Raw genomic sequence first — 14,828 nt, forward strand, 5'->3', positions numbered from 1 at the left:
GAGTTCTGGGACCAGGAAGCCCAGCTTTCATGTTTAGTTGAGAAAGTAAAAACAAAACGGGTCTACCAGCAAAAGGTTTTGGTGACCGCAAGAAATAGCTTCAGTGTCGTGGTGAAAACCCGATTGTTGGATAAATAATGAATGAGCAACGGGGACAAAAGAAGACATGGAGATAAGGTTCTTTCAAGAGATTTAGCTGAGTGGAGAACAGGTGAAAGAAAAAGCAAGCCTTTTTTTTTTAATGAGCAGATTATTAACATGGTATATTCTGTGTTGGTAGAAAACTCATTCATTGCTAATTTCTTTTTCTTCAGAAATAGCAGTGAACCAAATAGATCAACTGAGCCCAGAGGAACAGTCGCTGGTTAAATGTGCTGCAGTCATTGGTCACTTCTTCCACATAGATCTGCTGCAGCACCTCCTGCCTGGCTGGAGTAAGAATAAGCTACTTGAGGTACTGAAGGATCTTGTGGATATGCACGTGCTCCGCTGGTGCAGTAAGGGCCAAGAGCTTCCTGCTGAGCCAATATTAGTGCCTTCCTCTGTCGAGACTGAGCATACCAAAGAGACGACAAAGTCAGGTGAGCTGGTGCCTTGTTCTCAGGCCCAAATAGAGAGCTTTGGGAGAAGGTGTGTTTGTTGAAAAAGAACATCAATATCGTGTCATGGGCCCCAGTCTCTTAAAGCTTATGTCTAAAGAATTGGGGAAATTATTGTTTTAATCATGGAAGAACCATGTTTATAGTGAATGAATAGCTTTTATTTTTCAAAACTGTCTTAATTTGAAGAATTCTAGCTCCATGTTAAACCTCGTGCATTAAGTATTTGTATCTTGATTTTTGGTTTAGAAAATATTGCTGTAGTCTTTTATTGGCTTCTTGGGATAAATAAGAAGAAAAGTGGGTAAATTATTTCTGATTTTAGAAATTCACAAGGGAGTTAAGCATGATATTGAAACAGACATGAACAAAGCAAGATATGCATTAAATAGCTGCAGTCTCATATTCTCCACATGAAAGAATAAAATTGTGACATAGGCTACCCAAAGCACTGCTGCTGCTGCTAAGTCGCTTCAGTCGTGTCTGACTCTGTGCAACCCCATAGACGGCAGCCCACCAGGCTCCCCCGTCCCTGGGATTCTCCAGGTAAGAACACTGGAGTGGGTTGCCATTTCCTTCTCCAATGCATGAAAGTGAAAGGTGAAAGTGAAGTCGCTCAGTCGTGTCCGACCCTTAGCCACCCCATGGACTGCAGCCTACCAGGCTCTTCTGTCCGTGGGATTTTCCAGGCAAGAGTACTGGAGTGGGGTGCCATTGTCTTCTCCGTACCCAAAGCACATATAATCCACAAATAGTTTCCCTTTGACTTTGAGTTGAGTTTTATATTTGAGCAGAGGCTTTCTGGTTACTTGATGTTTATAATAATTTATATTAATAGTAAAAAAGCTCAATTTAGGAGGAATAACTAAGAAATCTGTCTCCTGATCATTTATTCCCTGTTGTACTTTATCCTAAATAGGGTCAATATCACTGGTATACAATTCTTTATACAAAGGAAACAATAATACCAAACAAGAATTATCAATAAAATTTTCTTATAAACTAGTAGCATGTGCTTGGGAGTTTACTACCTTAAGGGAGGCTCTCATTTAGCATTTCCTATGTTTCAGATGCTGACTCTCCTCTAAAGCTACAAGAGGAACTATCCCTACCTCAGATGGAGGTGCTTGAATTTGGAGTGCCTCTTTTGCGGGAAGGGGCTTGGGAGCTGTGGCCCAAGGCACAGCAAACAGCCCTACACCTTGAATGTGCCTGCTTTCTTCGAGATCTGGCCTGCCGCTGTGGGAGCTGTCATGGGGGAGACTTTGTCCCCTTCCACCGTTTCGCCATCTGTTCCACTAAGAGCTCCAGCAGGACCTCCCGATTCTGTAGCTACAAAGACACTGGCTCGATACTAACACAAGTGATCACAGACAGATTGCAGCTGCCTTCTCCCCAAGGTAAATCAGGGAGCAGAAAGAAGATATGTGGGCATCACTTCTCTTTATCTGTGTACTTGGAACTCTTCATTCAAAAGATGAAATTAGATTAAGAGAGAAAAATAGGTGGAGAGTCATTTATCACTGAAGTACCAGAAATTAAAAAAAAAAAAAAAGTGTGATCTCAGAGTTAAAAGGAACTTTAGAGGTCATACTTGTTTTGGTTGGCAATATTGGGCAAGCTGTGGGTGTGTGCTCAGTTGCTCAGTCATGTCCGACCCTCTTGCAAACCCAGGGACTCCTGCTAAGCTTCTCTGTTCATGGGATTCTCCAGGCAAGAACACTGGAGTGGATTGCCATTTCCTCTGCCAGGGGATCTTCCTGACCCAAAGATCAAAGTCTCCTATGTCTCCTTGCATTGGCAGGAAGATTCTTTATCACTGAGCCACTTGGGGAAGCCCCTTGGGCAAGTTACTTAACCTCAGTTAACTAAAGAAAATAACAGTATACATTTCGTAGGGTAGTTGTGAGGATTAAGTGAGTTAAAATATATAATGTGCTTTGAATAGTACCAGGCATATGGTTAGTGCTCAATACATTTAATTATTGTTTTTATTATTATAAATTTTCAGTTCAGTACACATATACAGAGTCCTTATGTGTATCAGATGTTTCAAGTAGGTGTTAAGAATACAAAGTGAAATTATCAGGTTTTCTGGGGGGTGGTGGTTCAGTTCAGTTCAGTTCAGTCGCTCAGTCGTGTCCAACTCTTCGCAACCCCATGAATCGCAGCACGCCAGGCCTCCCTGTCCATCACCAACTCCCGGAGTTCACTCAGACTCACGTGCATCGAGTCAGTGATGCCATCCAGCCATCTCATCCTCCGTCGTTCCCTTCTCCTCCTGCCCCCAATCCCTCCCAGCATCAGAGTCTTTTCCAATGAGTCAACTCTTCACATGAGGTGGCCAGAGTACTGGAGTTTCAGCTTCAGCATCATTCCCTCCAAAGAAATCCCAGGGCTGATCTCCTTTAGAGTGGACTGGTTGGATCTACTTGCAGTCCAAGGGACTCTCAAGAGTCTTCTCCAACACCACAGTTCAAAAGCATCAATTCTTCAGCACTCAGCTTTCTTCACAGTCCAACTCTCACATCCATACATCACCACAGGAAAAAACCATAGCCTTGACTAGACGGACATTTGTTGGCAAAAGTAATGTCTCTGCTTTTCAATATGCTATCTAGGATGGTCATAACTTTTCTTCCAAAGAGTAAGCATCTTTTAATTTCATGGCTGCAGTCACCATCTGCAGTGATTTTGGAGCCCCAAAAAATAAAGTCTGACACTGTTTCCACTGTTTCCCCATCTATTTCCCATGAAGTGATGGGACCGGATGCCATGATCTTTGTTTTCTGAATGTTGAGCTGTAAGCCAACTTTTTCACTCTCCACTTTAACTTTCATCAAGAGGTGTTTTAGTTCCTCTTCACTTTCTGCCATAAGGGTGGTGTCATCTGATATCTGAGGTTATTGATATTTCTCCCAGCAGTCTTGATTCCAGCTTGTGCTTCTTCCAGCCCAGCGTTTCTCATGATGTACTCTGCATATAAGTTAAATAAGCAGGGTGACAATATACAGCCTTGACGTACTCCTTTTCCTATCTGGAACCAGTCTGTTGTTCCATGTCCAGTTCTAACTGTTGCTTCCTGACCTACGTATAGGTTTCTCAAGAGGCAGGTCAGGTGGTCTGGTATTCCCATCTCTTTCAGAATTTTCCACAGTTTATTGTGATCCACACAGTCAAAGGCTTTGGCATAGTCACAGGCATATAAATAGAGAATTCCAGTATGGCCTGGTAAAGGTGATAAAATGGACTACCTAGGGGTTTGGATACCTAGAGAATTGGCTATTAGCCCAGCCTGAGAAATGAATAAGGTTTTTCCTTGAAGGAGATAATTCCAGAAGTGAGATCTGAGCGTTATGTAGGAGTTAGCTACTTAAAGAAGTTTTAATGGATAGATGTTCCCCCAAACCTATAGCCCTCTACCACAACCCAGATAAGAGTTCACCCTTGGAATTCTCTGGTGGTCCAGTGGTTAGGACTCTGAGATTTCACTGCAGAGGGCCCACAATTCACCCTCTTTGTTTTAACATTTTCAGTTAGCTTGCCTTGTAGGACAGCTCATTTCATTCTCAGTAGCTGTTAGAAAACTTCTCTCACCCAGGTGAACTCTACCTTCCTGCAAATTTTTCACTCATTTTTCAGCTTTGTGCCTTCTTTCATATTTGAAGACAGCTGTCAAGACCCAGGAGTATCTTCTTTTTCTCTACTTTAATAAAAGAGAAGTTGGTGTTGGTATTGGCGGGGGAAAGGGATATGGCGAATTGGTGGTGGTAAAAGACTAAAATGAAGATTTTGATCTATGATCTTAATACCTCCTTTGGCTGTAACATTCTTATGACTCTGAAGGTGGACCAGTGACTTGGAGAAATTGGTCTCTGGCTGATGAGGTCTATGGTAATTTGCACTTTTGTACTTGCTGAGGGGAAGAGGAAAAAAACAGGGAATGTCCTGGTTGGTATTATGGAAAAATCACACTATCATTCGTAATTGCTTTTCAGCCTTTTGTTTTTGAGAGGTCAGTGTTGACCTTTAGATGAGGCAGCTTGGTCAGTCTAGGCGTGAGCAAGGCTCGGGACCTTTCCAGCACAGCCGAACTCCTACAGAGGCTTCCCAGCCCTGGGTCTCTGTGCACAGACACGCAGAACAAAGCGTGCTGCTCTCAGGCTGCAGTCCGGTGGTGCCTGAGAACTGTGCGTCACAGCAGTGCTGCCAAATTCCAGTTTCCTTAGACCTACTTCACCTTATATGACGTCATTAAATAATCAGCGAGCCAGTCCTTTTACTTGACACAAACCCTCCCTGTAATCGTTCCCTTAGACTCCTTTTCAATCCCACCACCTGTGCTCCTGAGCCCAAATAGGTAACATCTCCACAGCATTTTCAAGTCTTTGCCTTTTGAGCAGAAGACAGCTGCAGAGGAAGAGGCAAATCTGGAGGATAGAGGTTATTTAGGATCAACCAGGTCACCCCACTCCAATACTCTTGCCTGGAAAATCCCATGGATGGAGGAGCCTGGTGGGCTGCAATCCATGGGGTCGCTAAGAGTCAGACACGATTTCACTTGCACTTTTCACTTTCATGCATTGGAGAAGGAAATGGCAACCCACTCCAGTGTTCTTGCTTGGAGAATCCCAGGGATGGGGGAGCCTGGTGGGCTGCCGTCTATAGGGTCGCACAGAGTCGGACACGACTGAAGCAACTTAGCAGCAGCAGCAGCAGAATCAACCAGGTAAAGCTGAAAACCTCTTCTGGCTATTGTGACCCTGGTGGGATGTGACATCTTGTGCCCTCATGTTTTCCTTCACTAGGTCACTTCTTCTGTGTTCTCTCCCATCTAGTTATAAATCTGATCCAGATATGTTCATAGATTTCTACTATCAGAATTAGTCATCAAACCAGAGGGACATTCTTTATTCATTTCTTTAGCAAACAGAATTAGGAATTGGTTTGGGAGGTTTGAGAATGAAAGGAATTACTATTTAAATCACAAGTAATTGCGTTTAAGGAAAAAAGAATTAGTACCCTAATCTTGCATGTAAGGTTACTATTAAACCTAAATTTACCATTTTTATAATGGGGGAAGCAATTTTCATGAAAGGTAGTCAGGAATTTTTAAATGTTCTCAGTTAATACAAACACAGACGATAAAGGACAGTCATCTTTTCCTCCCTACAGACACTTTTCAGTTCCAGACAGAATCATCCAGAAGTCAGGAGGCCTTCACAAGGGAATACTGCAGGTAGGTGGAGATGCTGAGAGTGGACGTGGAGGGGGTCAGAAAGTAAGACACAGCTGATCATTAAACTAGGACACTCACCTTACCTACAGACAAGGAAGGCATCCGACCACCCAGGAATAGTGACTTCTGTTCTCAGCCCAAAATGCAAGTTAACAGTGAATCGGAAAGGTTTTGTTTGATTGTTTATAGGGAAATTATTTCTTAGTGATTAAGAAAAACTTTATTTAATTTCTCTCAAATGTATTATACACATAACAGATTTTTTTCAGCTATAAATTTGCCTGCTCAATTACTTTTGAACCCAGATGATATTAAAATGATTTTATATTTCATAACCATGTACTTCCTGGCTTTCTAATGTGTATCTTACCAATTTTGCAAGTTCCTACCTTGAATTCACCAGCAACTCTCAAGTTTCCTATCATTTATTCAGCCTGATTTCCTACAGTTTTCAAACAAAAATCTATATTCTACATTAATCACGCCCATCCTTAATGTGTCTTTGCTCACACAATTCTCCCTTTTAAAAATACTCAGTGATGTCTACCTCCTTCTACTTATCAGAATGTTCACTATCCAAAGCCATCCTCAGTTCTCACTTTTTCAGTCATTCTGTCTCAGAGAAATCAGAACTCTTTTGAACTTGTGGTGCCTGTGAAAAATGCACTGGACTAGTAGTTCAGAAAGGTGAACTCTAATTTTGGTTTTACTTAGAAGCTCAGAATCTGCCGGCGCTGGAGGAGACCCTAGTTCGATTCCTGGGTTGGGAAGATCCCCTGGAGAAGGGATAGGCTATCCACTCCAGTATTCTTGGGCCTCCCTGGTGGCTCAGATGGTAAAGAAGCCACCTGTAATGTGAGAGACCTGGGTTCGATCCCTGGGTTGGAAGACCCCCTGGAGGAGGGCATGGCAACCCACTCCAGTATTCTTGCCTGGAGAATTCCAGAGGATTCTGGGGGGCTACAATCCATGGGGTCACGAAGAGTTGGACATGACTGAGCGACTAAGCACAGCACACACATCAGTAGCTGCGAGGTCATATGTAAGTCATTTAACCTCCCAGAGCTTCAATTTCTTCATCTGTAAAAGGGAGGTAATTTTGCCTACCTGAATGGCAGGGTTTTTATGGAATAAGATGGTGTTATTTCATAAAATATATTCACATGTGCCATGATAGAGTTCAAATGGGCTGATAGATAAATTTATTATTACTTATTGCTTTGTATCATTTTTATGTTTTCATGGAGCACACTGTTAGTTTACTCTTGAGATGTGGTCTTTTCCCCATTTCATTTGTGAGGTACTTAGTTTGGCTTTAGGTTTTTAAAACTCCCTAATAGGGCTTTGCCATTAAGAACAAAGTCCCTGTCTTTCAAAACCTTGTGGATCAGTGGAGGAGAAGGATTGACATAGGATTAATGAATCATAAAGGAGAGCCTCCCAGACAAAGTGGCTTTCGGACCTGGTAATGCCTCAGCAAAAGTTGGTGCTGTATGGCCACTGTTAGCTCTCCGTCTTCTCTCCACAAAGAACAGAGGAAGAGTTCCTGGATAAAGTGAACAGGAAACTGGCTCAGACCAACCCCAAGAAAGGCATGTTGACCACGAAGCCCTGCCACTGTAGGGAAGTCCTGAAGTTAGTGCTCTCGCCCCTCACCCAGCACTGCCTGGTCATTGGAGAAACCACGTGTGCATTTTATTACCTGCTGGAATCTGCCGCTGCCTCCTTGGATCTGTCAGATAATTACATGGTAAGCAAGCTCCGCTCTCTACCCCTGAGCTGAGCCCTATGACTTGGGGGGATTTGATTGGGATTTCTTACCACAAGTATGAAAAAATGGAGGAAAGTGGGAGAGAGGAAGGAGCTGTAAGGGGTCTAGGAGAGAGCTCGAAGCGGAAGCGTGGCGGGGAAGAGCACCGTGTGCTGCCGAAGCTGCCTCGACACCTCCCACCAGTCCAGCTCCCCGTTTCCAGTTAAATCCTGCCACAGTTCAGATTCTTCATAGCCTTGGTCCAGCTACCGTCCTAATCACACACTTAGCAGCATCCGAATCCTAATCCAGTTTCTCCTCCCCTTCTCTTGTTTGGAGGCCTTCTTTTATTTGAGGAAGGCAAGCAGTCTTCTGGGCCAACCCTCCGCATTCTCGTTTTTTAAAAAGCACAAGGTGAAGATCTGTCAGTTTGAAGAAGCCACTTTCTGTCGTCTCCAGTCAGAGGTGAGGGCAGGGATTAACCTTGAACTTTGCGGTATTTCTCCTTAAGGATTACCCTATTATTTCCTTTAAAGTCTCTTTGCCTTTTGTGAGCAATTATAAATGTGATTTAAATTCAAAACATAGAAATACATGTAGAAAGTGAAAGAGCACTTCCTAATCCCTTGTCACCCCCAGCATAGTTGATAAATTGGTGAAAGTGATCAAAAGATATAAACTTCCAGTTATAAGTCCTGGAAATGTGATGTATAGCTTGTGACTGTAGTTAACAATACTGTACTGTATATTTGAAAGTTGCTAAGAGAGTAGATCTTAAAAGTTCTTATCACAAGAAAAAAAATTGTACTTATATGTGGTGATAAATGTTAAACTTGTTGTAGTGATCATTTCCCAATGTATACACATATTGAAACATTATACTGTACACCTAAAACTAACATTATATGTCACTGTCCTTCAATTAAAGAAATCATCACGTTGTACACCTTAAACTAACACAATGTTATGTGTGAAAGATATCTCAATAAAGCTAGAAGGAAAAGAGCATACTTTTCAAACTCTCCCCGCTCAACCCTATACCACTCAGCTGCTGGGTCCTCCCTCCAGTGTTATATATCTGTATGTATTTTGCCAGAGGGGCTCAGCATACATAAATATATACAATCTACCCACTTCCTTTGTTAAATACAAATAGGAGCTCTCTGTACTCCATTGCACATCTTGCTTTAACAGTAAATAAAACCTCCCTGGTGGTCCAGTGGTTAAGACTCGACGCTTCCACTCCAGCGGCAAGTGGGCAGGAGGGTTTTCAGCCCCTGGTCAGGAAACTAAGATCTTTGGCTGTACTGCAGCCAAAAAATAAATAAATAATGTACCTTGTAGATCATTCTGTATCATTTATGACAAATTTTCCTGAAGGAATAAGATTCGTATGACAAATAAAAACTCTGGGGAAAGCACGGCATGAGACATTCCATTGTCAAATGACAAATAGGAGTAAACCTATTTATTCTGTATGAATAACTCAGGACAGCTCAGCAACTTCTTCCAGCCTCCTTGCTATTAAATCCAACAGAACAAAATGTGTTGGAATTATTATCAGTTTATAAATAATGACTCCGTAAAACTATGGGGGATTTTTGTTGGAGAGCCAAAGTTTAAAATTTTTAAAAAGTAAGTAAAAATTAATTTCAGTGTAAACCTTAAGATACTTTGGTTAGGAGAATAAACCTAATGTGGATAAAGCCTTTGAACACCAAAGGGGATATTACAGTAGTCCACAGTGTTGTATTATTTGTGTTTCAACCAAAAGGTCTTTGAAAGTGTTAGTCTCTCAGTCATGTCCGACTCTTTCAGACCCCATGGACTGTAGCCTGCCAGGCTGCTCTGTCCATGGGATTCTCCAGGCAAGAATACTGGAGTGGGTTGCCGTGCCCTCCTCCAGGGCATCTTCCTGACCCAGGGATCAAACCCCGGTCTCCTGCACCACAGGCAGATTCTTTACCATCTGAGCCACCAGGGAAGCAAAGTTTTAAATAATTATTTCTTTCCATTTCTTTCCATTGTGCAGTCTTCTTAACATTGTTCAGAGATTACCATGGACTTGATCCCTTTCTTAGCCATAGATTTAGCCACAGAGCATGAAGGTATATGATAACCTCAGAGTAGTTCCTCAGCTCCTATCCTTGTACACTGTGGTGGTACAACTTGTTTATGAAGAGAATGATGAGATTTGGTGATATTGCAGATGCTTTCCATGGCATCTGAAGCTAAAGACAGTCCCATGTGAGTCTCCCAGCATTGCTTTGTAAATCACAGTCTTTCTCTACTACTGACAAACGTGTGGGAGATGAGAAAGGAGAGTGCTTTCTCCATAATTACATTTTCTCACTCCTTTACTTGCTCATGGCCCTACGGGTGCTTGTTAGTGTGGCCAGGCTCTGCTCTAACTCTGCTCCCTCTGGCACCTTGGGCCCCAGGTTCTCATTCCAAAATAAGAGCCGGTGTGTTGCATCCAGAACCTTGTCCTTAGTACTCTTCTCACGTTTACATTACTGTTTCTCACTTTACTGTCTCCAGGTCTGTTTCAACATGGGACAGATCACCCTGGCCAAAAAACTGGCTAGGCGAGCCCTTCATCTGCTGAAAAGGAATTTTCCCTGGACCTGGCTTGGTGTCATTTTCCAAACATTTCTAGAAAAATGCTGGTATTCCTGTTCCCTGAGTCAACCTCGAAACAACCCTAGTGAGAAGTGAGAAGCTTTGCCAACTTGTCCTGGTTCCATTTAGGGTCACAGAGAGCTAAAGTTGGACCTAGGCTGGAGTTTTGCCTATTTGACTCTAAGGCTCTTCTTTTCAAGCATATGAACAGTTCTCATTCATTTACCTTACTCTGGGCCAATTCAGTGTAGCAGAATGAGTACATCTTTTGTCTTTGAAGTATGGTATTATCTTGTCTTTTTCAAATAAAGATACATATATGTGCTGTGTGTACACATACACATATATGGAATTTAATGTTATTTCTCTGATAGATATACACATAATATTAAACACTGCCTAGTTATCGAGCTGTAATAATTTATAGGAAATCTGTTCAACCAAAAGAACAATTCAAAGAATGAACCTTTTTTAAAAAACCTCTCTGAAAACTTCTTTTTGGTCAAGAGGGATGAATTTGAAAAGCATATGAGGTTAGAAGTAGTGGGCTCCCAGGAATCTTTCTGAGTCTGGAAGTCTGTGGGTGAGTAGACTCCGATTTCTTTTGGGGAAGGCCGGTGGACACTGGTAAAGGATAAGGGCGTGCTAACCACCCTTTGCTTCCCACCAGGAAGAAGAAGCTGGCAGTCCTGCAGCAGCAGATGCACTGTCTCTCCCTGCTCCGGCAGCTCTACAGCCTGGAGGCCACAGCCAGCAGCCGCAGGTTTGCCTGCCTGGCCACTCTTATGCAGAAGAATTCAGTCAAGGAGCTTCCTGGTGAAGCCCAGGTAGGCAAGCCCTTGCTTTACCTCTGGACCTCACTCAGAAACCTAAGATGCTCAGGGGAGAGACCCTGTCAAGTCCCTGGTGAAGCATGGTTCCACGGTAACCCAGACTTAACAGGACGTTGCTGATTGTGTGTTTGAGCAGGGTTCTCATTTTGCAGTTTATAGGGAGGCTTTCATGTATGATACTATCTGTGTACCCTCTGAACTGAATGTTGACCTTAGTGTGTATTTGTGTGTACAAAAGAGTATTTAAGGAGTGATCAGAAGTAGGGAAGGGGTCATAGCTTCCATCAGATTCTCAAGCCAGTCCACAAATAAGGATAAGATTTGCTGACTTAGGGAAAAAGAAGAAAGGGAAATATGTCTTCCTAATTTTAGTGTCTATATATATATGTACCCATTTGCTCAACAAATATTTGATGAACACCTATTCTATACCAGATTTCCCTGATAGCTCAGTTGGTAAAGAACCCGCCTGCAATGTGGGTTCAATCCCTGGGTTGGGAAGATCCCCTGGAGAAGGGAAAGGCTACCCGCTTCAGTATTCTGGACTAGAGAATTCATGGACTGTATAGTCCGTGGGGTCACAAAGAGTCAAACACAACTGAACGACTTTTACTTACTCTGTACCAGACACTAGATCTTAGTTCCAGGGAAACATAATATTTGATATGTTCAGTTCAGTTCAGTTCAGTCGCTCAGTCGTGTCCGACTCTTTGCGACCCCATGAATCACAGCACGGCAGGCCTCCCTGTCTATCACCAACTCCCAGAGTTCACTCAAACTCACGTCCATCGAGTCAGTGATGCCATCCAGCCATCTCATCCTCTGTCATCCCCTTCTCCTCCTGCCCCCAATCCCTCCTAGCATCAGAGTCTTTTCCAATGAGTCAACTCTTCGCATGAGGTGGCCAAAGTACTAGAGTTTCAGCTTTAGCATCATTCCTTCCAAAGAACACCCAGGACTGATCTCCTTTAGAATGGACTGGTTGGATCTCCTTGCAGTCCAAGGGACTCTCAAGAGTCTTCTCCAACACCATAGTTCAAAAGCATCAATTCTTCGGTGTTCAGCTCTCTTCACAGTCCAACTCTCACATCCATACATGACCACTGGAAAAACCATAGCCTTGACTAGACGGACCTTTGTTGGCAAAGTAATGTCTCTGCTTTTGAATATGCTATCTAGGTTGGTCACAACTTTCCTTCCAAGGACTAAGCATCTTTTAATTTCATGGCTGCAGTCACCATCTGCAGTGATTTTGGAGCTCAAAAAGATAAAGTCTGACACTGTTTCCACTGTTTCCCCATCTATTTCCCATGAAGTGATGGGACCGGATGCCATGATCTTCGTTTTCTGAATGTTGAGCTTTAAGTATGTTAGGTGATAATAAATGCAATGAAATAAATTAAGCAGAGGCCAGAGGACATAGAGTTCTGGAAACTAGGGGTGCAGTTTTAATAAGGTTGTAGGGAAAGCCTCACCGAGCAGGTAGCATTTGGGCAACTATCTGAAGGAGATGAGAAAGTAGGCCACATGGGAGAAGAGGCCACCTGGGAGAAGAGTGGGCAGGAGGAAGGCAGAGTGAATGCACAAGGCCTGCCCTCTGTGTTGAGGAGTAGTGCAGGGGCCAGTGTGACTGGAGGGGAGTGAGAAGAGAAAGAGCCAGGAGGTGAGTCAGAGAGGCCAGGGAGGGGGTGGCAGATGGTGCAGGCCTTGTGGCCACTGTGGGAGTTTTGGCTTTTACTCCAAAGATGAGAAGCTGTTGGAAAATTCTTAGAGGAGGAGTGACAGAGTCTACTTAGAAGAGTGTCATCAAATGATGTTAAATGTACAACTGATGACAGAGATCTAGGCGGCAGTTCTGTAGAGTTCTAAGGAGCAATTAGAGGCTTCGTTTAGAGAAAACAGAAGAGGTGCAGTCTGAGCAGCATTTTGAAGGGGAAAGTCTAGGATTGGGGAAAAGAAAAGGGGCAGATGGAGGAAGCTGTTTAAAGAACAAGCAGTGACAATGGTCAAATCAAAAACGTAGGGGTGGGAAGGAGCGTGTTTTCACAGCTGGAGTTGAGGTGAGCAGTGGCTCCCAGGAGTGCTACACAGAGTGAATAGCAGGCACGCGGGGGCTCTTAACCAGAAAAGGGACGAGCTGGAGCTGCAGCCTGACTGTGCAGTCTGGATATTCACCCCATGTTTGTTGTCCCACAGGTTGTCTCTACCTATGTGGCCCTCTCCCAGTTCTCCCAGAACGTGGGTGACAAGGAGAAGTGGCTGTACCATGAGCAGCTGGCCATTCAGAAAAGCAGCCTGTGCTGGTTCTCCAGGGAGGGACTGTTGGCCACAGCCCAGCTCATGCAGGCCTTGGCCTACACCAAACTCTGCCTTGGGCATCTCGACTTCTCCATCAAGCTGGGTAATGGGGCCTGGGGCTGGTGGGCCTGGGGCTTTTAGAGAGGCCAGGCGCACCTCTAGACCTCACGATGCTCTTTAACCTCCTTAGGTTTTCAAGCTCATGAGATATGCAGACACCTCAAGAAACCAGCTCTGGAGAACCTGGTTCTCTCAGTTCTCTTCAGATCTGCATTTCTGAAGAAGAAGTATTAAGATCCTTTTCTGTCCTTTGTAGTTGTTGCCTCAGAGGGGAGATTATGACCTACCAGAGCAGTTTAGAGTGGAGAAGGAGAAGCTGTCTTGTCTCCACAGCCAGGACTGTCTCTGGTAGTCCTCCAGAAACATTGTCTTAAGTTTGAGGGGTCAGGAGTAGAAATTCAGAGTCTGGGCACTAGATATTCCACCCCCTTCCCTCCATCCCCCGCATGCGTTTTACTGCAGGGAGGTCGGTAATTGGCAATAGCTCAAGACCGTGGGAGTTGTTTCAGAGTCATTTTCCCACTTCCTTTGCTTAGAGATAGGTCTGATCCCAGGCACAGATGCTCTCTATATAAATAGAACGGGATGGAGATCTAGGGGCTGTTAGGCCACCTTGAAGGTGTAAGATCCCTTCCTCTCCTGTACAGCCCTTCCCATTCTCCAGCTGGTCCCAGTGGCTCTGTCTCTCGGCAGGTTTGATCTGTGTGTCCACGTGCTGGAGAGTCAATGGGTGCTCATTTCCCAGAGTCATGATGTCCTTGGCCAGGCCTGCTTCTATTCTGCTTGCTTAGATCTGCTGCTCTACGGAAAAGGTAAATCTTGTGCAGGGCTCTGCTGTATTCCTGAGGGATTCAGACCCCAGGTGGGGCCCTGGGTTTGGCACACAGGCACTCATGGGCCTGTCCTTTGGGCATGGCCTCTGCTCCTGACCCTTGTTCCTTAAAGTCTAGGAACCACATTGTGATTCAGGGTGCCTGCTTTTGAGGTGGTGTCCCCTCCCCTGGACCACGCACCTTATATACCACTTTGTAGTTGACAACTTATACTACTAGCCTGGTTACTCTCTCTGTCCACAGGATGGCTGTGTCGGCCCTTTGGGGAATGTCTGCATTTCATTCAACGCTATGAGCACAGCTGCATTCTAAATTCTCAGAGCAGTGTCATGCTGGGGGTCCAGTCCTCTCTGGCCATGTGGTAATGTAGCATATCAGAGTCTTACTCAGGGCTGTGGGAAAGGGTAAGTTTGAAGACACCATGAACTCATTTAAGCTATTGCTTTTGCCCTACAAGGCAGGATGGTTCCACATCTCCAACCCATTTCTAAAGACCATTCACCTCCCATTTCCCCCCACATTATTGGAAGGGTTGTTCTTGTCCCTTAAGAGGTTTGGGTTCATAGATTAAGGGTTCAGTTTAGAGTTACATTT

General features: G+C 44.0%; 1 protein-coding gene across 20 annotated transcripts in view; it reads left to right on the forward strand.

Moving 5' to 3' along the window:
• The window catches only part of LOC147346768 (adenylate cyclase type 10-like), a 39,076-nt gene that overhangs the window by 22,385 nt on the left and 1,863 nt on the right, over positions 1–14,828 (forward strand). For 14 of the 20 annotated variants that reach the window (XM_086370660.1, XM_086370661.1, XM_086370663.1 and 11 more), the window contains 11 exons: positions 315–581; positions 1,670–1,999; positions 5,775–5,838; positions 7,369–7,588; positions 7,928–8,053; positions 10,130–10,302; positions 10,881–11,037; positions 13,240–13,444; positions 13,532–13,628; positions 14,095–14,213; positions 14,478–14,595. In XM_086370660.1, the coding sequence (XP_086226786.1) occupies positions 315–581; positions 1,670–1,999; positions 5,775–5,838; positions 7,369–7,588; positions 7,928–8,053; positions 10,130–10,302; positions 10,881–11,037; positions 13,240–13,444; positions 13,532–13,628; positions 14,095–14,213; positions 14,478–14,595 (1,876 nt within the window). Of the gene's footprint in view, positions 1–314; positions 582–924; positions 1,146–1,669; positions 2,000–5,774; positions 5,839–7,368; positions 7,589–7,927; positions 8,054–10,129; positions 10,303–10,880; positions 11,038–13,239; positions 13,445–13,531; positions 13,629–14,094; positions 14,214–14,477; positions 14,596–14,828 lie in introns of those variants that run through there. The other 6 variants (XM_086370665.1, XM_086370667.1, XM_086370666.1 and 3 more) reach the window with 3 other exon arrangements.

This window comes from Bos grunniens, chromosome 23 (genome assembly GCF_055505025.1).
Source record: "Bos grunniens cultivar Pamir isolate PY7600 chromosome 23, Bosgru_T2T1.0, whole genome shotgun sequence".
In the NCBI taxonomy this organism is placed as follows: domain Eukaryota; kingdom Metazoa; phylum Chordata; class Mammalia; order Artiodactyla; family Bovidae; genus Bos; species Bos grunniens.